Raw genomic sequence first — 26,342 nt, 5'->3', positions numbered from 1 at the left:
ACCTGGAAAACTAAGCCAGAAACTGTGACCATGACGACTGACAACCCACAAAAAAATGCAAATGAAGAAATACTGCAGCACCCTTGGCATGTCCTTAAGGTACCCTGGGGTGCAATGGCACCCACTTTAACTGGTTTAAAAAGCTTCCTCCAGAGCCACAGAAGACATGTTACAACTTTTTTCCACAGGCTGAGCAGTACTCCTTATGACAACTGCCCTGATCTTAATGTGTAAAATCAGCGATGCCCTACATCCCACTGTAACGTTTTCATTAGAGCAGCATAGAAAGTGTATGAAGAACTAATTAATATGAGTCTGAGAGCTTAAGCAGGTGGTTTCACAGCAGACCTGCCACGCTGGCTGGGCCTGGGGTGTCCAGGGAAACATTAGTGAATTAAATAGCTTGAACAGCCTGTGGGATTATACAGGCAATGCACATAATGTGTCCACTAGGTTAGGTTGGAACCAGTAGTATTTGCATTTTAATCAGTTCCCTTTACTCGTGAGCAATTTCCAAACGTATACTCTCCTTTTGAATTCTATCAACTCCTGAGAAAAATGTTTTACTTTTTAGCCACTAAAAGCTCTATGTTCACCAGATACTTTGTCCGTCTTATTTGGTGCTGGGCATGTAGTGTACATTTATGTTTATTAGGATGCTGTTGTGTCTGGAAACGAGTTTGACAAGTAAGTTGAGACTGAACCAAAACACAAGCAATAAGCTAGCTTAAAGATGCTATAAAGCTCTGTATTGCTGACAGGATCTGCATTCCTGTGATAATAGTCTGTGGGTTTGTCACTCTGAATGACCCTTTCACATTACAAATAGTCAGTTTGACCCATTATTGATATGAAAATATTGACTAGTGCAGCTTTAAGATGAAGAGTGGCAATAGATTGCTTAGATTGATATATTTAGATAGATTAAAAATTAAAGTACAAATACATGCTTAAATTAATAAGACAGCTTGACAGGTGTCTAAATGCTGGCTCCATGAGAATTTGGAACTTAAAACACTGAGACATCCTGGACCTTGACAAGCCAAGACAGATAAACTGCTGACAGGCTCTACTCATCCATGTATTTTCCTTTGTACATCATTTCCACACAGAAAACTCAATAACAGACGCCCATACTGACACTGGCCACAGTGCAAAGACATCTGTGATGCCTGAGTAACACAGCTGGCTAGCTAAAACTGCCAAGACTAGCGGACTGATGAGAAACGGACAGAGGAAGAGTTGAATGTGGAGGAAAAAAAAGCGAAACAGTAGCATATACTCTGTTACACCATCTGGAAGTCAGAAACCTTTGCCTGTGCTTTCTCTCTCTTATTTTATACACACACACACACACACACACACACACACACACACACACACACACACACACACACACACACACACACACACACACACACACACACACACACACACACACGCTTCATGCCTTCAGTTTGATCCAATTAGGGATGGAACAGAATGCTTCACAGCTGACACTGGCTTCAATGCAAGCCACGGGGCTCTACAGTATGGACAGACACCATTATTCTTATCAACCTGCCTCACTGCTGATAATCCTGCATGTCATGCTCTTTCCCTTCCTTTTGTAAATATTTTGTATATGCTGTGCTAAACTCCCACTGAGTGGGATTGAGTGTACAGAGTGGCTGGATCCTCCCATCGGTGTCGCTGAGAGCTAATGTAAGCGAAAATGTGTTATGTGTTCACACCTGACAATTTGGCTGGTCTCAATCTCATTGTTGTAACATCAAAGACAAGTTTCTGTCCACATTTGAGCACAGTCTACATTGAATGTCAGCGTCCAGTGCTAGAAGTATGATGCATGGTAAATGCCTGTTTATTTCTTTTTGCAGATTTAGCCATCATTTATTGGTCATTGTACTCACTGGTGGACTCAGGGGCAATCAGACGCTGCCTCTTTTCGGATGGCTATGGTAGATAAAACCCGACAACGTGCCCTCTAGGGTCCCTCAAGGACCTCCCCAGCTGTGAATTTGTTGCCTTAACATGAAAATGTTTTGCAGTTTTGCAGTAAAAGAATGGAACTGATTAGAGAGGAAAGAGTACTTTTACCTGCAAACAACACTGAATGATAAGCCCAAGTACAGCTTCACAGAGCAGCTAGCATGGCTGTAGAAGCAGTAATAACTGAATAACTCATTTGGAGAGGACTACGTTCAGAGGGACTTCAGTAATAAATTTAGGGACAAATATAGGATTTTGGAAAATGAGGGGTAGATGAAAATGACACCCTTGCACCAAACATCTTCTGAGGTTATGCAGTCAATGTAAGCTCAGCGAGTTGCAAGTTTCTACACGTGTTTTCTCCAAGTAGCACAAGGGCTCACTACATTAAATGTTTGTTAACTATAATCTCTCAGTCAGCCCCTGGAAGAATAACTACCTGGGACTAAATGATGATCACAAATGACTGAATGTGAAAAAACTGAAACCAGGATAAATGAAAACACTGCAGGTAACAACAGAACAGATAGCTGCCTATTATTTTCTCTTTCTAGCTGCAGCTCCATCATCCATCCTGCTTAATGTGTCAAAGAACGCACATGGATATTGTGCAGCTAAACATAGTTCAAAAAAAGAGTGTGGGTTGATGCACTGTTCAGAAATAGTGCACATATGGCTTTTCCATTTGACATCCAGGCTGTGTTATTCTGGGATAGACTGCAGACACCACATACTGCGCACAGCAGCCTACAGCAAACAATACAGTAAATCAAATCTCACGACCATTAGTCAACCCAGATCATATGACTTACATCAAACAATATAAGCTTATTAATGATCTTCTATAATAAGCAAGAAAATCATGCACTTCATGTAATATGAGAATAATTACAGCCAGTAAAGGTCTATAGCTTTTATTCACATATTAAAGGCTGTATTTTATGACAGAACTGCAACCTATATAGTGGTATTTCAGAGCTAAGTATCCTAAACTACTGAAGAGGGATAAGACTGCGGTGAACTGTGCGACGCAGAGCTATTACTGAGGAAAAGTAGAAGAAAAAGGCAGAACTAAGCAAACATCAAGGAGCAGGGAACATCCCTGTGATCTTCAAGCCTTCCTTTATAGAAGGGGACTGTATATTCTGCAAACTGCTGACACTTCACATGCACTGTATACTGCACAGAGAGAAGTTCCCTGCACATAAAGTACAGCACAGAAAGCAAAACAGAGTGAGGGAGCGCTTGTTTTTGGCTAATGTCGGCATTTTGCCCATGACAGCTTTCCTTTTAGCCAGATTTCTGCTTACATGTGAAATGAATTCCTGTCACTAGAATATAATGAAAGCTTCTTCGAGCTGTTTACCTCCCAAAAGAGTAGTAATCCACTTTGTATCGCCGTGCTAAAAATGCAGAAGACAGAAAAGAAGGGAGGAATCTGGCAGTGACAGTCGAAACTTTAAGGAAAATAACCTCAATTTTGTTGAGCGAGATACAAGGTTTGATGGAGGGGTAGGAACAGGAGGAGTGAACAGCTTCCTGTCCTTCATTTGTCATTAGTGATACACATCTGCACTATGGCATTCACACATTCTGAGTGTCTCCCCGCAGGAGGAGATGACAGCGGAACAATCCCAGATTGTTTCTGATGTCAGCAGGTGGTAGGAAAAAGCAATAAACCTCCGACTCAAGGTAACACCACGATATGTTTCACCTTTGATTTTGACATGTGTTTACTGGGTGTATGTGCCAGTGCTCTGCATAAAAAAAGAAAATAAGTATATAATAATTTCATCATGCTTAAAAGCCACAACATGGATTATTGTTTGTCTGGATCCCTATCACCTCCCCATTTTAGGTGTTTCCTCCTAATAGGATCTGTAAGAATCCACCATGGCTGAATGAAAACAACCAATCAGAGCCAAGAAAGATATTTGATTGTTGAGATTGTTGGGTTGGGTTGGAAGCTTGAAGATAGTTGAAGTGAGGCTCAAAAACCGTTCTGATTGGTTGTTTTCATTCAGCCATGGTGGAATAGTTACAAATGCCATTAGAAGCACTAGGTGGAGCCACAGGAACCTGTACGTCTTTTTGCTCTGTGGTCCAGGGTCCAGTAACAGTTAAACAGGCCTGAATGCTCCCCTTTCCTGTACTTAAACATTCTGCTAGACTCGTCTATGTTGAAAAGACAACCAAATCTTGAAGATTAAAAGATAAAGGTAACCTTATTTTGGCACATCTTAAGTTAGGTAATGTTACCAAAACTCTATAGCTGACTAGCGAGCTTCATCAATGATTAGCTAGTGAGTAGTGTTTTGATAACATTAGCTAACTTGAGGTGTGACTATATCCAGCTTTTATCTTTTAACCATCTTCAAGGATTTGGTTGTCTTTTCAACATAGACGAGTCTAGCAGAATATTTAAGTACAGGAAAGGAGGAAGCTGACCAAGGTTCCAAATGGAGCGGAACTTAAGAAAGGTCAACTGTTCATGTAATATTCAAATAAAGTGAATATTATAGTTAATCTCCACTACACCCAAGATAATTACATCAAAACATAACATGAGACATTCAAAAAACATTTAAGTATACAGAGGTTTTTAAATTTGACACAATCAAAGAATTTCTCACTATTTGGAACCCTGCTCAAACCAAAGGATGTTATTTAGTATTGCACTTTGATAAAGTTTGGGGACACAGTTTAGAAGAATACAAACTGGTGCAGCAAACTGCAATATCCTGACTTTTAGCCCCTAAAATGCAGCCTAAGCCAGATGCAGAAAGAGAAAAGAGACAGAAACATTAGAACCATATGACAGAAAGACACAGAGGAGGTCATTATGCCAAAGAAATGGAGTTGTGGGATGTTGGTGTGTATGCCAGCCAAGGACAGGAGCTGGAACAGGACAGGACTATAGATTTCAGACTGGTATGAGTCTACCCGGCCGTCATTAGCAGCGGGATCACGTCCATCCTGAGGCCCCTTGCTCTTTCCCCGACCCCGTCCTTCACCTCCCCGACCTGGAGATGGAGAGCTGGCGGGCTACATTCAGACACACATAAGGGTGTGCAGGTTTCATTCACACCCGTACATGCAGAGACATACACTGAGGAGTAAGTATTAAATTCAGCTCTGAAGGACCTTGGTGATGGGAGTGAGAGCGGCCCTCCTAGACAGGCAAGATCCTTGGCTATCGATTGTAAGTCTGCTCGACTCTCAGTGTGGAATAAAAAACTCACATCTCCAAAGCCAAGCTACACCTCTGTTCTAACTCACATCATGCTGTGATGATTCTTTACATTTGATTAAACTGCTTTTACTTGATACTTGCTACTTAATAAAGTTCTCTCTAAACTGCAGTGATGTGGAAGTGTACTCAGTCAGTACACTCTGACACCACAGTGTGGTCAGAAAGGTCAGTAAAACTGTTATTTTCAGCTTGATTTTTATTTATTTTCACTGCAGCAGATGCTTGCTAAGATGGTAGCCAGAACACCTTCATATGGGCATAATAAGTCAAGTGGGTGTGTGTTCAAGTTGTGGTGGAGTTCTGCCCCCAAGTGACCACAAAAGTGGTGTTTTTTCAGTTTAATAGGTGTGATTCTTTATTTTGGTTAAATCCTTTAATGATGTACTGAAGCTCTTGCTGTTGGCTAATGGACAATACGCTGTCTCACAAACAATCTAGGTCACTGCATAGTAGCAGAAAGTTGACTGATAGAGCAACAGTAACTAGTATTGGTCAATCACTGAATACTCGTACATGCTGTCAGGCTCAACTACAAATGGGTGCGGAATTTCAAGTCTAAATTTTGGATAATGGAGGGTGTGAAAAGAGGAAACAGTTTATATTTCTCTTCTCACTTTCAATTTGTCACATCCTGCATGTGGAAGAGAAAACCCAACAGAATTGAATGTAGAAAAAAAGAGCAAGAGACATTCTCTTTTGCAAGCCTGCTTGTTCCTTTGGCTCCATGATGGGTGTATTTTTAGATAGGAACCCGTGTATAGTTCCGCTTTAATGTAAAAACTTCCATGGGGATGAAAAGTCTGGTTTCATCTACAGCTGGGCTAAAAATACTACATTCTGGTATATTCCTGTAAAGAAACTAATTGTAACATTCCTTGATACTTCCAGACTTCGCAAGACAACGTATTCCCGGCTTTCCTGTTAAAAGTTCCTTAATGTTCCAGAAATATTCTATGACCAGTGGGAACCTTAAAGCACTCACAGGTATCAGGCAATGAGCTGGAGACGAGGTGGTGGGAGCAGAAAGGTTACTCCTAGATGAAAGAAGCTGAATGATAATAGAGCACACGGCTGGCCCAGAGATGATTAATACCATTCTCGTCTCCCATTTGCTGTTCATTAACTCACTGTCTGCCATAATGGCCTGGGCTCAAATGAAAGGGGAGGGAAGAGGAGAAGTTCAGGTTGGCATCATTAGAATGAACAAAGATGGAGTGAGAGAATAGGAGGAATAGAGTCAGGAGGGAGGGTAGGAAAGAGTGCTGATTAGTGCAGCCGTTATCTACATCTTAATCAAGACGAGTATTGCTCTCTTGCCCTTAAAAGGCCACACAATGACAAAACACAGCACCATTTAGCATAACAGTCTATCCACTAGAAAAGTCTATCGGAGCTGCAGCTGGAGTTTATTGTCTGTGATGTCTTGCTTAATAAATATTAAAGTTGACATGCAAAGTAAAGTCATTTTGTTAGTGAGAAGAGCTTGTTAGGGCCAGTACAAAATGTCAAAAACCAGAACCGTAAAAAGCAGGGCCTCCAATTTTTACATATTTTGTTCCTCACTAAGCCGAGAGCGCCGAGAGGGAGCAGGCAAAGTCAGGTGCGCTGGATAAAGAGAAAGGGAAGGTAGATAACACCAGAGTGGATGTGCATTTAGAGAGGCGTAACACGTAGCATTTCAGTTATTGTAAAACTCCGGCGGAGATAAAAGCATCAGGCATTATGAATCCCGTTCTGCTTGTGCATAAGGGTTGAAAAAGATGGACACGCGCAATTGGATTTTGAGAGCTGCCGCAATATGTTTCAATCTACGTCAGTGCTTAACCTTATAAAACTGAAGAGTATTGAACTGATAGAGAGGATGGGGAGAAGAAACACCCATCCACTAAGACAGCACAAGAGCCGGGACTGATACAGAAACACAGGGAGTATAATTCTGTAAATATCCTGAAAAACTGAAACTTAAGAGTGGCAAAGAGGAATAGAGTGTGAAAAAAAGGGTAGAGTGGAGGTGTTCAGGAGAGCAAAGCAAACAACCTTCATTTGTCTTTACCAATTATATTCTCACACAAAGAGCAAGCCTCAGTAAGCCTCAGGCTTTGACTTCCTGAACAAAATGTTCTATTAAATATTCCTTGAAACCTATAAGTGACTTGAATACAGCAATTACAGCATATACAGTACTGGTGATGCCTGTAAAAGCTCTGCTTGTCCTCAGATCTGAACCCATGTCGATATTTTATATTGTAAATGGGAATGTCATTTTTAGCAATACAGCAGCGTTCATATTTAATACCCTTCCGGCACTGTGTCAGTCCCTTAAGTGCATCCCTACAGCTCCGATAGCGTTGCCAAATGCATCATTATGTCATCAGTATCACTAAATGCAACTGTAGGACGGGATAAGTTCGTAAGGATTCTGGGTAGGAGGAAAGTGACCTTGCTTGAGGTCTTCTGCTACTCTGAAACATTCAGAAATGTCTGTCCTCATGTGGTTGCATATCTAGCATGAAGGCACTTTGCTAAGTTTTGACTGTTGTTCAATAATAAATATTATATTATATTAAGTTTTTTTCCAAGTAAGTTCACTGAGAAATGGGTAATAGGTAAGGATTTATTTAAACTGAACAACCCTGATACTGAAGACTGGCTTAGGGCATCATTGCCATATTGTTTATTTGATAATAACGGAAAGCAGCAGGTTCTGAAGGATCTTTGAAGTGTTCCAAAATAATTATTAGCATTTCGTTTTTAATTAGACAGTAGTATAGTTTTAGTTGAGACATTGAAAGCAAGCGAAGCTACAACAAAAGCCAACAGCCATACATAAAGTTTCTACTGTGAAGACACCGCTGCTGATTCTGATTGATTCCTCATACACATGTTCAACTGCAGAGGCTGCCGTTAGTGAAATGTCAAAATGGCTTTGGCAAACAGCATTTGAATTAATTCAGTGTATTAATGTGTGGATTTGAGCAGGAGATTAACTTGTTGCTTGTGCACAGCTGTGGGAGGAAGAAAAGACGTGCTGCCAGAAGATAGTAGAGCTTTCTCTCTTTAAAGCATTTTACCTACCCTAGAACAGACAGTAATGCATCTGGGGACTGAGACCAAGTGCTGGCTTATATCTGCTTTGGGTTGTCCACTATCTTAGAAATTCCTAGAGCAGGATTCAAACAAAAACAGGTGCCATTGGGGAAAATGACTCCCTATTATGCATCTCTCCCTACTGAAACACCAAGCCCATACAAACAGGACTATCATTACTCCACCATCAGGGTCCAAGGAGGCTCTAGAGACCCTGAGTGAAATGACTGATGAGAATATGGGATTATGGGAGAAAGAGGGAGAGAGAAAAATAGGTGTGTAGAGTGTGTGAGTGGAAGAGAGGAGTGATGGAGCAGGTGGACTCTCATCCATCTTGTCCCTGCTGACGGATATATGAGTTGGGGCCCCTGGCCGGCCGTCAGCCGCTGTGATGGATGAGAGATAAGTAGTGAAAAACATGTACATTCAAATGACAGCAATGCAAGCTGCACGCAAAGGTGTCACAGCGTGATTGGACGCAGCTTAGAAAAGCCTGATGCTGAGTGCCACATTTAGGTCAAATCCAGTGAAACATACAATTAATAAGCATTCAGAGGTTAAATGATTCACTTATGTCAATCGTCATTGTGCTTTTGTCCTAACATTCACGCCAAAACAATCGGAAAGCAGCTTCTGAAGTTCCTGCAGGCAGTGTTTAATTATCTCTAAAACTTACAAGCTGAAATTTCTAGATAAAATAAAACATATGCAAGCAGTCTATTTGGTTTAAAGGGGGAATCCATGAATTTAGTATGGTGTTTTCATAAGGTTGGGAGACCCACAAGAGACAAATTTTAAAAAGAGTGCTCAACAGTGATGCAACAGAGGCAAGATACCTTGACTTTCAGTCCCTAATTTGGGTCAAGCTCCAAAGACACTGGATCCCACATATCCTATAATGCAACCATTGGCATATATTTATTCATCCATGCCTGGTGATCACAACCGTCTTTTAATCTACATACACACCTACGTTTGTAAAGTTGAAGCTGTAAATTTAGAGTAATACCACATTTAAAAAAAGTTGTATAAAGCCTTTTGTGTGCAAAATGTGATGAATTAAATTTGATCAATTAAATTGAGTTACATCACTGTTACTGAGTCAGTGTCAGTGACATCACAAATCTGGGGGTGTGGAGTTAGACAGCTTACCAGACCTGTGTAGCTTGCTACTAGCATAACCCAAAATTCCAACTGAACTGTCATTTACAATTTTTTTTAGCCATTGTTGTGCTATGTAAATGAATCTGTACTTTGATTCCGTCCAAGAGCATGTTTAATGCTTTAAGATTATTTTGATGGGTTCCATATCAGATTAGTTAGCTGTATTTTGCCCAAAATATTGCTAGTGTCATGGTTTTTAAGCCACACCCTGGAACACAGTGGGATAAATGAATTGTTCAGCATGTCAATAAGTGCAAAATCCTTCACTGAAAGATTGTACTTCAATATAATGGGTATTACTAGCAGTAGGCTGAAATGTTTTTTCATCTGCAGCTGCAGTTGTGCTTGTTTCCATCACCCTCCTCTCCTGCCGTCTGTTCTCCTAGAGCTTTGGCTCCGTTCTAAACCTGCAGAGCTCAGTAGATGGATTGATATCTACAGCGCAGGAATATATGCCCCTGTTTCTTCTTTGGTCTCATCTGCCAGTCTGTCAGGAAGCTGTCTGCTCTTTCCCAGCTGTCAGCCACCCTGCTACCCCCCTCCTTTCCAAAATAATGTTTGTGCTGCACCCACTGTGCACAACCGTGTGTGTGTTGGTGGGGGATTGTTGGTGTGACAAGCCTGCCAGTAACTGCACTCTAATTACTGACTTGTGCGTGCCCAAGTTCCGGGAAGTCTAGTAACCTTGTTAGGTTAAATAAGTCTTCATCAGCAACAAAGACTCACAGAGAGTCCCAATGGGCTCTGGGTTGACTTCATCAATTAAACCAGCCTGATTTGGTTATGTATCTCACACAGGTAGCATTTGGAGGACTGATCACTGAGCTGGTGACGCAGTTAGAGTGGTATAAGGGAGTCCTCTGTAGCTATGGACATACATCTGAGACTTAGCTCACTAGTAAAAAAAATAGCACTTACTTACGTAGCAATATTAACATTCATTTGGAGTCGGGTTTGTGGCTACCAGACAAATGTAAGCTCTCTTTTAGCTCTGTTTTGGTCAGACCCATCTTCAGAGAAAAGCTACTAGTTCTTAAGCTGCTAAATGCTCCACTATGTTCACTTGCTTGTTGCTAACTGCCTGTCTGTTGTTAAACAACTGTAATGGGAGCAGTGACAGGCAACTTCTTTCATATGATAAAAAGTCATTTGATCCAAGTATTAGGACAAATCAAAGTACATGTTGGGCTGTAAGGCACCTGAAACAATGTACTATTAACTATACTTAATATACTTAACTTATGTCAGGTACGCAACGTAATTTCTGATCTTTGCCTAAACCTAATGAAACTGAGACCTCAGCAAGCTTTGTTCTGAAGGGGTAACCAGACGCTGCATATTTATAATTGTTAACTTGACCGCGGAATGAGATAATAGGGTCTATTACAGTACACGCTTTGGCATTATACCATATTGATTTTACAACTAAAATAAATCCAGTTAAACAGACTGCTTATCAAGTCAAAAGAGTAAAAAAAAAACAACCTAACAATTCTGTTAAAATTCCGAAGTTGAATTCTGAACATTGTTACTGTCTGTGAACCTTAGCAGAGGGTGCTTGTGCTAAGGTCAGTTGATGATGTTGCAGATGTGTATGACAGTATGTGAAGTCAAACTGTGGAATTCTTTGGGTAATAATTTCAACATTTCTCTTCTCCCGGCTTCTTTCATCAAGGAATGTGTATTTCTTGTTACTGTTTACAGCTGATTTAGTAGCAAGTGACTGAATGACAAAAAAAACCATCAAAACCTGGAATTACCTGGAGTGTGATTAAACACGAATAATGATATGGAATATGTGCATGTGCTTTTGTAATGGCCCTTTTCCTTTAAGGAACATCAGTGTCAGCATAGACCCTGAAAGCCCCTCTGTCAGCTGAGCCCTAAACTCCCGCGAGACACAAGACTACAGAGCTTCCTCCCTCGGGATGTCATTACCAGCTCTTTGAGAGAGGATCCATCAATGGGAGAAAGAGAGGGAGAAGTTTTTCAAACAAGTTGTAAGGGCTGCACACAGACTTGGACAGAATCCAACCAAGATCACATGAGATTTCCTGACTGATTTTGATTTTTCAACGGTGGAAATTTACACATCTCATATAGATTAATAAGACATTTTCCCATGTTGCAATCAAAGGAAAGCATTGTGATGGCCTTTGATGCCTTAGTGTTTATTTCTTTAATCAATGCCATGAGAAAGATGGAGGCAGTCCTGTGTATCATGTTGTGCAGTGTCAGAGTCTGTGCTGCAAGATAGCACCAGAAACTAACTCTGACCCACTTCCCTGTGAATTATCCTGCTGCACACACCCTGTGCACACACCCTGTGCACACACCAGTCATCTCTCTCCTCCACCCAAATACCCCAAAACACAATATATGAGCACACGCTCCTCTAATCTAATACCTCTGACCAGGCAGAGAGAACACAAAGGCTTATGGCGTGTTGAGGCTGTAAGCAACCCAGAGGAAATACAGACCACATGCTGCGCAAGCACATGCAGCTGATTGAAGTTTGTCTGGGAGGATATACAGGACGGATAGATGTAGAGAACACACAAGCAAAAGTTTCATTTTGTTGTAAGATCAACTTCGTCCAAGTCGACTGATTCCCCTTAGGTACAATGCTGTCCATGTGGCCGTTTAACAGAGATCAAACAGCTGATGCAAATTTAGACAGTTATACATGTTGTTATGGTGTTTGGATGTGATTGGCATTGCAAATAATGAGGTGTGTGGGTTGTCCATGTACCAGCCATATGAACTACACCCTGTAGATAACCTTCAGTGCTAGACGTTATTTCAGATCTGAAATCAACAAGTATTGTGTGTGTATCAAAGCCTGATATATCCTATTCCTCTGAGCCTCAGACCTCCAAAAACTAAAACACATCAAAAAGGCTGACTAACAAACTTGGTTTTGGTCGACAAATCATTTGTAAAGTGGCCTATTTAATGAGTTCTGTTTTCTCATGAACTTAAGTAAGAATGACTTTTTTAAAGACATTTTATAACTGTGTAATGAAGGCAGCAGGATATATTCTCTAAAATCAAAGGCACACTAAATAGACTGTGTTAGTTCAGTTTGTACGTTAGTAATATGTAAAAAGTATATCTGCATATGAGGCAAAATCTGTAGGCAAGGGACCGAGATTTTGGCATTGGAAGAGTTCTGGTTTGCATTTGTAGTCAGAGTAGTATTGACCAATCATGTTTGAGCAGGCTTTGTCTTATTGAGATTAGCCAAAATGCACTCTGGTCATACTCACGTCAGAAGTTGCTAATTGGACTGCCAATGGAAAAAGGAAATCTTGGCCCGAATATATGTGAGACGGATATCCGCTGGCTACACCAGAAGCCCCAAAACATTGGTCGTTGCCACCAGAGGCTAGATCATCATCAGACGATGGGTTCCGAGCTTGGTGAGTCAGAAATAAACCGTATGTTGAGAGGAAACGCTCATATGAATTGTAACATCAGTAGATTTGTGTGGGTTTTCCTCTCAGGGCTGCTATAATATTATTATTGTTTGGATTGTGTAGTATAGTAGTAGTAGTAGTAGTAACTTCCATGGGACAGCGTATAAACAGTATGTAACTTTTAAAGGACATTTTGCATGTCAAGGCTCTGCATTTTAAAGTTAAATGAGATGCTACCCATTTTATGCTTTTTGTGGGCCATTAGAGAGAGATGGCACATTTTATGAGTTTGGGATGTGGAGGAAAAGACGAAGCAGGTGACCTTCATCGTCAGTAGTCAGGTGACGTGAAACGGTCGCAGTTTAGTTTAAGCAACAAAACTACTTGGTTAGGTTTAGGAAAACATCATGGACTGAGTTAAAAAGTAAGTAACTTACATCACTTAAGTTACGTGTGTTAAGTTACACAATAATGCATGAAAAAATTTGAATAAGTCAAAATTGACTTAACAGTCTCCTTGGTAAAAGTTGTGTGTTTGTTTGACCCATCCATCCCTATATGTGAGGGTTTTTTTCTCTATAACATTCATGAGTAAAATGACTCTACACTGGCTTTGAGGTCAAAAAAATCAATTTGATTCCAAAAGTTGTGATGGAACACTTTCCAGAGAGTAAATTTTCAGAAGAGGTATAGTTCCCTTGGCGCCTTTTAGCAGATGCTGGACATCCATAGTTGATTTTTAGAGTATAACCAATCTGAGTAATTACCTTTTTCGTCGTGTGTATTGACCGCAGGAAGATGCTGCATGAAATCAACCATCTGTCTTGAACCAGCTGCTTGTTGGTGCATTGTATGGGATCAACATATCTTGATTGAAATGAACAATGGCAAAAATAATTAGTAAATTCAAGATTTTTCCCAGGATTTAACAATTCTACAGTTGCAGTCTTCACTTGCATCCAGCATCAAGACAGCAAGGCCTTGAGGCCATACCATGATCCTGCCTTTTCGGTCCTCTATTCTTTCTTCTGTCCCTCTGGTGAACAGGTTGTAATTGAGATTCAGGCCCACAGATGGATATGCCATGGATGCTGGCTCCGACATCGCTGTTACACGTCCAGCTATCTGCGGAGTCGCAGACATGAGAAGAATCCCTCAGCTTCAAGGCCCCTGCATTGCCGAGGCAATTAGAGCAATCTCCCGCTTTGAGAAGTGAGAACAGGGCCTCAGTCAGATGATGGTAATTGCAGTTTTCATGCACGGGGCCCGCTCCCTTTTGTAATACTGCGACAGCCTCGCAGGTTCAGCCAACCCAAACTTGTGTCTAATTAATTTGAGACGTCAATTTGCATAATTGAATATTTACGTTATTGTAATGCGTTCCCCACCTTTTGCAACTGACAGCAGCTCGTGTTTGCAGACTCATACTTGTCAGGCCATTGACTCCTATGTGTACAGCAGCAAACATCGGTACATGATGGGAGTGTGAATGTGACCCTGCCACACGTACACAAGCCAAAGGTGCTCTAGATTGAAGACTCAAGTTTGTACGAATAAAATGCAAAGAAGTTTCACAATAAATGTGGTTTATAGAAGGCTGATATATGGTATTTTTGATCCTGTATAATATTAGTAGTAAATAGAGCTTTGATCGGGCCCAAAAAAATCAGGCCCAGCACGACCTGAGCCCCGGACAAAATTCTGTGTAACCCCAAACCATGGAAGAAGTTTTGGGCCCGACCCAAAGCCAAATATAGACATGTTTGATCAGTTAACCACTAAAGCCACAAGTTGATATTGTGGCAGTTGTTGACTAGATAATATAATCTTAGATTAGATTAAGATTTATATTTCATTATTTATAATTCACCAGATTCTCAGCAGTTAAAACATCATAAAAACATAATTACATTATATTTCTGCCATATTCTTCTAATAGATCCCCCCAAATCTTACACACCAGACCTTTAAACTGCACAAATTGCAAAAATAGTGGTCAGTATCTGAAAAGTAAACCTCTCTGTTAGCTATTTCGCAATTTAGTCAGATTGTCAGGTGGATGGTTTTGCACTGAAACTGCAGGAAGTACTGCCTGTTATGAGGTAAGACAGCTCAGACTATTTGTGTGCGTTTATGCGTGCACATGTGTAATAATACCAAAGTGTGTCAGGTGCTACAATCAATAAGCGATCATTTCGACATGCGTTGAGAGCTTGAGTGTGTGACTGCGACAGCTGACAGAGCTCCAGACTTACGTGTGAAAATGCATCACGTCACAACGCTTCATTTTTGTCAGAGAGAAAAGAAATCACAAACAGGTGCAGAGTCTTTTTTCATCCTCTGTGGGTTACCAATAACACTAAACACTAAATTCTGCACTGACATAGTTTCTTATGAGTGAAGCTTTGCCTGTGTACACTGCAGTCATCTAATGAGTTTCTGCACTAACATGACACACATCTGGCATATATCTCATGTCTGGTCTATTTTGGAGAAAATATATTTTTTTGTAACGCTAGCGGGCTTATCTGCTTAGGAGGCCAGCTAATGAACGCTTAACTCATCACTTAGTTAAGTAGTATCTAAAGGAATTTTAAACATTTTTTGTTGTTGAGAGAGCATTTTGTAACGCTGCATGGATGAAATAGATGATCATTACATCAATGACAAAACCTGATATTGGAGAGAAGATTAGAAAACGTGCAGGTTGCAACGTAAGAAATCTGACAAATGGTTATCATTTCACTGCTTCCTGACTGATCAGCAACTGAACTTGCTTGCTGCCCAACAGAAGCTAATGGGTTATCAGGTATGTTGTTCGACCTTAAGATATGGCCCGATGTCCTTCCGGATTGTCACTCTCCATTTTCTTTTCAGCCACAGCTAGCTAAATATATTATGGACTACAATGGACATTACGCTTTTCAAGAGTCATCCTCAACATTTGATGTTCCAGTATTCAGAACACTTAGACACTTTTCCTGGGCAAATTATGTTCAAAATTTTGGCATTCTATTATCTTAACTGGTTTTGAAAATAGTTCCTAGCTGTCCTAAATGGGGAAAAAATCTTCCTGGGGGAGAATGCTGCCGGAATTTAGCCTAAGCCCCGAATGTTTACAACCTCTGTTCCTGTGTTCTGGAAAATGACAGCTGTGGGAAAATGATGAATTAAACCTAAAAGTGATTATTTCTTAGGTTAGTGTGTTAGGATTAAGATTGTTTTTAAAAGTACAAGCAGAATACATTCATGTTTCCCTAACCTTTTCCTTCACGTGCCCAAAATGTAAAATATCTGTTCACAATAATCCTACAAGGGAAACAAGTTAGACATAATGGCTGCCCTACAATCCATAAGAGTCAAATATTACATAGATAGAAATAAAGAAACACTGTTACAGGACTCCCCAGCCCCTGACTAGCCACCACTTTGCAAAACCTTGCAACTAGTAAAAGTGAGTGGGCTGGAAACCCCAGTGGCCACAGCTTATAGTACATCTGTTTCAGTGAGCTATAGCCAAGAATATTATCTATGGGTCCAGGAGCACATGTATGGATCCCCTCAGCCCCCTGCAAACATCTGCAGCGAGCCCGACCTGGAAAGGACCCAACACTAGCAGCAGAACCCACACCGGCCTGCAGACAGCTTCACACACACACACACACACACACACACACACACACACACACACACACACACACACACACACACACACACACACACACACACAGGTACACACCTGTTATCAGACACACAGGATATTAAAGCCATGTGCAGAAAGAGCTTTAGTGACTGGTTGGCTGGCTCTCTGACTGATATCTGATTGGTCGGCTGGCTGGCCAGCTGGGCAAACCTGAGAATGTTGGTTGTTTCTCTCCAGAGTGAAAGTACAGTACTGCCATCCAAGAGCCTGCTGTTTGTTGTTCTACCTAACACTCTCTGTAATTAGGCAGATTCAGGGCTGCCAGTGGCACACCCCAACCTGCATGCTTATCAGACCTCCTCATCTGGTTGAGCAGGACTACAGGAAGATGTTTGTCATGAACAGTAGAAGAACAAAAAAGACAGTAGAAAACGGCCCTGGTGGGGCAAAAACCATATTTTGGTTTTTGGCTAAATTAAAGAGCTTTAATAGCACAACTTTAGCTGAACTCGGAATTCCATTTAATGAGATGTAATTACTAAATAGCCCTTTTTCAAAAAAAAAAATGGAATGCACCACCTGGTACTGTGCTGTACACACCTGACTTCAAAGAGCGAGAACAAAAGAAGAAGAGAAGCCCCGCGTCCCCAAATGTGAAGAGCGCCATCAATTTCACAGCGCTAATAGATTCCCTGTTTTCTAAAATAAAGCAGGGAGCAAAAAACACAACTAAATAATCCAATCCTGTTTCATTAGCACTATTCATAAAATGTACAGGAAACACTTCACAGGGAGAGAAATCACTATTTTTTTTTCACCTCCCTGAGTGATTAAATTCATTAAAATCTCTTCAAGTAATTGCAGCTCATCTATGGTAGAGTAAATATTCAATTAATGGTGCTTTTTTGATAACTGTGATTCCTTCAACCCACTGCACATAGCCTTGCATGTCTCCTCGTCATTAATTAAAATTTCTGTTTGGAGGTCAATTAAATTTCCTTTAACTATTCATTAGTCACAATACAGGGCAGCACAATTAAAAAGGGGAGCTCATATGCAGTTTCCATGTGTGAAAAAAGGGGTGGTGGGGGGTTAGGAGGGGTTAATCCTCTCCTTTGCCTTCCTCCTGGACAGAAAGTGGGCTTAAGCTCTCTCTGTGTCGAGGTGGCAAGCTGAGCCGTGGCGAGCCAAAGCAGAAGCTCTTTACCGGTCTCTGTAGCGTGTTTGGCCAAGGCTGACTGGCTGCCAAACAGCCAGAGACAGAGCGTGGATGAATCAGCACTGACAAGGTGAAGCCAGCTTCGTGTTCGCCGGCTGACAGCTCAGGTGCTCAGAGAGATGGAGACACAACAGATTACATTTAGGCCACTGCAGAGAGAGAGAGGAAGGAAGAGAGAGGGGCAGATAAAGCGAGAAAGAAAGAAGAGAGTCCAAAATGGCTTTTGGACTCCGGAAACTTTTCTCAGAGATAAAGGAGAAAGTTGGATTGGTTCGTGTGGGTGATAATGTGAGCTTTCAATATGTGGTGGTCCTTAAAGCTGGCAACAAATGTGATGCCTAAGAGAAGCAATAAATAAAAAAGAACAATACTATTTGAGGCTTCTAGTGTATAAAGTGTGGAGGAATTATGCATCAGTTTCTCTAGCGTTGTCTGCCAACATTGCAAATACATAGATGTACAGTATGTGTGTGCAAGTACATGTGTAGAATAATATGCATGCTTTGGTGTGTGCGCGCGTCTGTATACAAATCAGTGGTGGATAAATGTGTAGATACTAAGAGATACACCTCTCTGCATATATCCTCAACCAATCATTTCTTAACAGTAATTAACCAGTATCACACCAAAGCGTGTAATGCTCCTCCTGGGTGGTAGTCACGTTTTCAACATGTTATCATTCAAGTTAACGACAATAAATATGCAACAGACGCTTAGACTTTCAAAGTAAACTTGTGGAGGTCACACCTTTTTTATGTTTAGGAAAAGATCTAAAGTTTAGTTATATACCTGACGTGAGTTAGTTGACCTAAGTATGTTACTTCAGTTAAAGGCTCAACAATGAATTGTCATTAATTGTCGTTAATTCTGGCGGCCCCAGTGGACAAAAGCGGTAGTGTAAAATTTTTATTTTTGCTAAAACTTTCACTACATCCTGACAGTAGTACATGAAACAGATAATCTAAGAAAAAAATCAGGTTCTTCTGGCTCCTCCTAGCGCTACTAATGGCATTTGCAAGGATCCACCGCGTAGAAACAAAAACAACCAATCAGAGCAGTAAGTTAGTAAGATAGTTAATTGTTGAGTCTCATTTCCAGATTATTAAATAGTGATGCTGAGAATAAATCTCAATAATCAACTATCTTGATGTGTCTTTCCATCTTTCTTGGCTTTAAATTGTTAGTTTAACATGTTTAACTTGGGTACATGACTTAAAATAAGTCAAAATTGTTTTTTGGTTTCACACAGGACCCAAACAGCGATTGCCTGGGTGAAAGTCCTATTTGTTTGATGGATCCATCCATCCATCAACCCTAACGACACAGACTTTTTCGCTTTTTATACTTCATCTTTAACATCTAGGTGAGGCAAAACAATACACACTCTGGTGTGAGACTGGGCTGTAAAAGTTGTGATCCTGCTGATTGGGCATCGGTCACAAAAGGCTTATACAGGTAATTTGGGGGCAAACAACCTATAAAACAACATAGAATTTCATGTATATACCTCAACTACAAAGTACCCAGCAAGTCCTCACACCTAAAATAGTTCAGTTGTCACTGTCCAAAACAACCCATATGACCCAATGAGTGTTTTAAAAGTTTGGTTAAGTTTAGCCAACTAATAGCAAGCCTAATGGGTGGCTCGAGGCAGAGCGGGTCGTCCACTAATCGGAAGGCTCCTCCCGCCACGTGTCAAAGTATCTTTGAGCAAGATACTGAACCCCAAATTGCTCCCGATGCTATGCATTGTTGTTTGAATGTGTATGAATGTGCGTTAGTTGCTGTTCAGTCGGCTTTGCCATCACTGTGTGTATGTAGTGTTAAATCACTTTGAGTGGTCGGAAGACTAGGAAGGCGCTATACAAGTACAGGTCCATTTACCATTTAATATAGTCCACTTTAGCTGTGTGCCTATCTGGTGGCAGGGTCTACTGGGGCCAGCTTTAAACAGTCTCCTACCACAAACAAAGCTACTAAATGCTAAAATTTAAGTTATTTTGGGGGGATTTTCGCGTTTATTCATTCGTGTTTATGTTTAGGAAAAAAATGGACAGAAAATGCAAGGAGAGAAAAGGGATAACATGCTGTTGTTCAAGCCTCACAGTGGTTCACCAGTGGAAAGCTTTTATTGTGTAGCAATAAAAGGAAGGAAAAGCAGGGTATTCATCACTGAGACCAGAAGAGCTTTGCTTGTGATGCCATTGTTCATTAAAAAGGACAGGATGTAACCGGTAGTCTCTGGTATCGAGGTATCACTCATTTGTTGCGTCGACTATCTACCCCAACAGTACAACAACATCACACTGCTTCTGCTTTGGCTATTCAGAGAACAGTGATTACCATCGCGACTGCAAGAGGTCACTTGTCAAGAAAACATCAATTTATGCTGTATAAGGACAGTCTCAATGTGGCATATCTCTTACTGTTTGTCCAGAAGCATTTCTCAAGAGCGATGACATTGTCTCTTAATATTTGAGACGTAGCCCTAAGTAACACAGTGCAGTCTCTACTTCCCTCTCAACTCCCCCTGCTTCCTTCTGATTCATCCTAATGGCAGTAAAATTGTGCCATTGTGAGTGATGTCCTCACTCCGGACACACTGCAGGGTGGCTTCTCTCAAAGTGGAGTCCTTGAGGGAGCAGCGGGGGAGCCCTTGCAAAAAGAGGAATTGTTAAATTTAATTTCCATTTCAAGTAGAAATTACACCAGCGAGAAAATGTATGAGTGACTATTCTAATCACAAGTTTCCTCACCAATTCTATTACATTCTCTGAGTGCGGACAGATTTGCAATCTGATTCTCAGCTCCTCCAATAAGAGGCCCAAGGACCAGATCGGATCAGATAGGGGGTCCAAGGACATAACAAGGGTCTATTTTTGGATCTGTTAGATGTGCCATAGGTGGTAAACTGCAATGCGTCCTATATGCCCTCTCACTGCCCAAGGCCAACCCTGTGCTCACTGCTGGCATGTAAACATAAACTAATCATAACATTAATCTCACCATGCAACTGTGCACTTTTGAAAGCAGCCCATCTGTGACGGCTTCCCAATTAGCTGCTGTCATATGGCCCAGGATGGAACAGATTTCTGATACACACTGTCCTTGGTGCACCACTGTACAGGAGAAAATAATAAACAATATGCTCGACTAATCTGCTGTTAGGCTGCGGGATTTCATCTGTAAAGCCCTTAAGATAATGTTAAGGCCTTCCTTGAACCAGAACACTAGCATTGTGCATCTCTGAATAGGTGGTTGTTCTGTATTTTATCTCCAGGAGAGGGTTCCTTGTACAAATAGCTCACATTGTCTGCCGACACAAACAGCAGTCAGGATCATCGATCAGGGAAACACACCTTATCAAACTACAATAGCACTGGAACAGCAACCAGCACCAGAGCGGTGTACTGCGCCGTCTTAAGAGATGCAACAAAAAGAGGGTCGACAAAGCCCCAGCATCCATCAAGCCAACAGTGGACGGGAGTGTTTGCGTGTGTGCGTGTCCTTACCTTGCGTCCGCCTGTGTTCAGCTTTATGGGCGTAAGGAAAGGGTCAAAGATCATGTGGCTGGTCTCGATGTTGACTGGCGACTGCCTCTTCCCCACCGAGCACAGGTTCCAGGCCGAGTTTACCAGCCCCCAGAAGGACGGCACTGCAGGACAAAGGACAAGAGCAGGGTGTTCAAAAGGGCGAGCATCTGCGGCGACGAGATAGGAGAGGTCACACACAGTTTGTGCTTCAGCATTTTTTTTTCAATCCAGGCCTGCCAGACTCTCAGTGGGAGAAATGTAATTAGCAGGGTTCAACTGATGTGGGCTTCTGATAGCCTGTAGCAATACTGTGGGATTGAATAGCTCCTCAATTATATTGCTTTTAATGATTGTCAAATTCTGAAATATACAAGAATTTCTCACAGGATTTTATTCTTGCTGTATTCTATATTCTTGTTGTATCACCATTAACATCACTGTCATACCTTAGAGTTTTTACTGTGTTGAAAGTTCAAGCAGACTTGAAACATGGGTCAGTAGAATACCTTGCACTGGTCTGCTTTAGTACATGTGTATGTACCCTGTTTAGGGGAGTAAGAACCTAATGCAGACACACATGCACATACATGCTGTATCTACAACACACATAAATGGTATATATACAGTAAACAAAGCTCCCCATGCACACGTACTACTGTCAGCATATAGTAAAATAAATAAATAAATAATTTACTTTCATAAAATGTACCTACTGTAGCTTTAAATTATTGGTGGCAGATGTGTTCTGGGCCTCATTTACAAAACAGTTGCAAACACATGTGAGATATAAACGTACACAGACATGTATATGCTTATAATTGTGGATATATTCATTATCATCACCACTACAAGTACAGGCTAAACAAGTATACTAAAAAAATACTGAAACTGGGTCCTGGCACACTTTCCACCCAGGGAAAATATCATGCCAAACTCCCTTTAAGAAATACGACATTTTAAGAATTCTTATTGTGTCCATAAGAACACATAATCCTAGAAACACAAGATAAAGGGCTTCATATGTCGACAGTCTTCTTGTCAATTCGGTATCAATATAATCTATGAAGACACATTTTGAACTGTACATTTTCATCAGTCAGTTGGTTAGCTGTGTTGTTTTAGTGGGGGAAGGCCGTTTGAATGAGAAGCAAGCAGTTTTATAATAACAATACATTTCTCATTAAAATGATGGTTTTTGGTGGACCGATATCCGCTGATTAAACACCGACTCATAACACTGTTAATCCACTGTCTGTCATGTTTGTGCAAAGATATTTTAGAAGTTTTTTCGATCGTTACCAAAGTAACTACACGATACACTGGTTGTTGTTTGGTGCTTAGAGAGCGCACCTAGCTTCCGAGGATATTTAATACTGGCTGCTCCATCTTTCCCTCATTGATAGTTCAAACAAAGGCTCTTTAAACATGTCGACATATTGATTATCTTTTCAGCATTGACCGTTTATGGGTGATTGTGGGAAGACACTGGGAGGAGTACGTGCGCGCACACTTCACCGCAGGCTATAATGAGAGACTGCCTGCAGGTGTGCAACGTGCACTTTTATAGACCTGAACACTTTCTACGGAAGCCCATTTCCGCCAATGTGACGGAAAAAATGGATTCTGTAAGTCATTATAATAAGAAACCTTCTCAAAATATTAAGACAGAATAATGAGGAACTTTCTCAATATATTTACTTTATCTTAAAATAATCAGAACTAAGATACTAAGACATTATTTTGAGAACGTTTCTCATTATTTTGTGATACTAAGTCACAATATTAAGGTTATTTATTATTTTGAGATACTTATTTCTCAGACTTGACAAAGCTTCTCCAGAGCCACAAAGACATAACACTGTTATCACTCCCCATGACGAATACACTTATTCACTCTGTAATATGTGGAGTTCCCCTTTAAGGGACTCCTTAAATCACACTAAACCCATACAGCTAATCAAACTACATTATATCAATTTTATCAAAGTTTGATTAATGGACAACAAATTGAAATATTTTATTTTTAAAAGGACAAAAACATCGCCACGCGGACAAGCCTGTCTGTTCCAAAGCATTAGTATTAGCTATATTAAGACAACACCCTGTTTATTGCGTGTGTCAGAATCCATTAAATTTGAAGTGTAAAATCATTCAGGAAGTGTCAAAAGAATGAATGTGACTCTTTAATAATCCTGTGAAAAGATTTGGTCACCTGAATGCATTCTAGCATTCATTCCTGGCCTATTTTAAGGAGCTACCTCACACTACAAGTCATTTAATTTTCAACATTACAGACTGCAGCAGGCAGTGCCAAGGTGAGAATCACGAAGCTCGTGGGCGAAACCAATCTGCACCGACTTTTAGCAATTTGGTCAAACCCTCATTCTGAATAAAGGAGACATTACTGAAGTGAGGGAAGTGGAATCAGCCTATAATCAGCTAACACATGTACTATAAGCCTGAGAGGACAGGATGGCACAGTGAGAGAATGTCAGCACTGTGGGCGTGATAGGCATCTCAGCCAGTCATTTTATTACGCAAGACTTGGCCACCGGAACCAAAAATTCAATTCCTTCAACAGGGAGGGAAGCAGAGGCTTATCGTCGTCAACTCTAGCAAGAGGCAGTTTGTTGGTTTTTTTTTGCTACAATATCTGCTGGAGCCTAAAGCAGCATTTTCCATTTAGGAACACAGCATTACACAGAGATGAGTCACTGGAATTGTGCTAGGCAAATTCCGCTGAGATTTCCAACAAAAGCTGAGATAATTTGAAACTATGCAAATTCTCGATGAATCAGAGGCAAGCAGACACGACACAGCGTGAATTCAGAGCCTCGGCAAGTCCTACAAGACTTGCAGCCACAGAGTTGTTTGCGGTGCTTATAGACGTGTTCTACAGAGAGAGCACTACATTGCAGCTCAGATAAAACCAGAGGATGAACATGGTGTTAGCTGGTATGTGCAGATCTGATGGTGTTTCGCACAATGCATACATATCATGAGAAAGCACTTGGCTAAAGCAATCAGGCTAACACAAGTGATTAAGCTGTCTGAGCTAAGAATTATGGTCTTAAATTACCTTAAAGCTGCACTAATAAATATTTCTATATTAACAAAGGGTAAAGTGATTATGTGTATTGTGAAAGGTGTCGCTTGTCATAATAAATCAACAGAAAATGATGACTCATCTCTGCAGTTCCCCTCTTCTCAGCAGAGAGATACAGTTAGCGGCTAGCTGGTGAGCATAGTGGGGGACTTAGCAGCTAAAGAGGTACTGGTGGAGACAAACAGAGCTAAAAGAAAGTGAATACTGGACATTCATCAGAAACACTACTGCTAACTATAGCTGCCCCTTAGCTAGTTAGCTCAGTTAGCCGTGCAGCTTTCAGGTTACCAGACTCTGCCTGGCCTGGGAGCTAGGAGTCAGTCAGCCGATATGAGCTGATAGGCTAACTGAGCTAACTAGCTAAGAATGGCTGCAGTTATTTTAGCAACAAGTAGAGCTATCTGTTCATCAGTTACTCCAGAAATCACAGAGGTATGAGGCAGATCAGATCCGGTTTCACCAAAAGTGAACTAAGTGACCAAAGTTCTAAAGTTGTGTTTCCGTACAGTTGACACTGAGGCCTGTCCCCCAGAAACACTCTGCTCCACCAGCTCATTTTCCCAACCTGATTCTTGTCTCATTTGTGGTTCAATAAACAATAAATTCATCAAGTTCAGTGCCCTATATCACTATTGTCCCAGCTAAGTTACTGTAGCTTCCGTATGCCCTCAAGCACCAGCAAGAGGACAAGAGGTGCTGCTCACAAGCACTGGGTGCTGGCCCTCAGCAGGCCTCCGGAAGTTGGTCAATCAGAAGACAGTAGTCTTTTAGGAAGGTGGCCCTTAAACAGACAGGAGCTAAAAGAGTGAAGAGTGAACTGCAGGGCTGTATAAAAGGCCAATATGAGGTAAGTGAGGAATTTTTTTTTTAACATTGATTCATACAAAGCTACTCCAGTGGAGTCCCAGAATAAAAATATAGAGCTGGAAATGGGCACAATAGGTCCCCTTTAAAGTAATATAGAATATATAATAGAATTCTACATATCATAGGCTAGTTTTAAATGTGGTATAGGAATAGCTATAGGAAAAGCTGTTTTCTTTCAGTTTTTTTTCTTCTTCTGTTCTTTCATTGCTTATGAAGCTCATCTATTGTATATCCAACTCAAGTGTAGCAGAGTTAAAGCAGTACCTTGATACAATGTTAAAATCAAAATAATGCCACTTTATGGTCGCTGCAGCTGCAGTTATTTTTCAGAACACTTTGAAATGACCATCTAGACTTCACTCCCTCACTGGCTGAAAGTCCACTATAGATACCGAGTGGTGACTGTGCTATAGACATAAGTTATGGCATACTGTAAGACCTTAGTCACACAACACTGAGTCACGCTGCAGTAAAAAGCTTTGCTTTTTGTAAGCTGTCAATACTTTGACTTTATCACAAGTAAAAAAAAATAGTGAAATAGTAAATACTGTAGCTTTATGAGACATGCCTCTAAACTTGACCTCAAGTACAATGTTGGACATTATGCTGACTTTCAGTCCTCACACACCACGAGGCGAGTCACTGCCTTTATTTATGTCAGCAGAGTGTGGCGGAGGCTTTGTCTGCCAGTCCAGCAGCAGTGGCAGCATGGGACTAGATGTGTGGTCACTAACAAGAGCCTTTCTCTGTTTCTGCCATTTATACAAGAGCTTGATAAACTGTGGCATGCTGGCCTCTCTAGCTCAGATACTGAAGAATGCCCTGACCAGTCAACTGCAATGTTTGACCGAGATGCAGAAGGAGTCCCTGGTGGTTCTGGTGAGCTCTGTGTAACATATCAATGGCAGCTACAGCTAAAGCTACTTCATAGTGTGAAAAGGCCAGGTTTCTTAAGGGAGCTCATGGGTTTGCTACAAGAGTAGTAACAGGACAGTCCCTCCAATCACCACAGTGCAGAAACCTGATGAACGTAGGGTTGGACCCAAATGCAGACGAAGCAGG

At 41.0% G+C, this 26,342-nt stretch overlaps 1 protein-coding gene across 1 annotated transcript in view; it reads right to left on the bottom strand.

The window, feature by feature from the left end:
* ca10a (carbonic anhydrase Xa) overlaps positions 1 to 26,342 on the bottom strand; it is a 222,516-nt gene that overhangs the window by 111,352 nt on the left and 84,822 nt on the right. The window contains exon 4 of the mRNA XM_051416835.1: positions 21,287 to 21,429. Within this exon, the coding sequence (XP_051272795.1) occupies positions 21,287 to 21,429 (143 nt within the window). The remainder of the gene's footprint in view (positions 1 to 21,286; positions 21,430 to 26,342) is intronic.

Source organism: Dicentrarchus labrax, unplaced genomic scaffold, assembly GCF_905237075.1.
Source record: "Dicentrarchus labrax unplaced genomic scaffold, dlabrax2021, whole genome shotgun sequence".
NCBI lineage: Eukaryota > Metazoa > Chordata > Actinopteri > Moronidae > Dicentrarchus > Dicentrarchus labrax.
The sequence above is the reverse complement of the archived record's forward strand: the minus strand, read 5'-3'. Positions and strand labels throughout refer to the sequence as shown.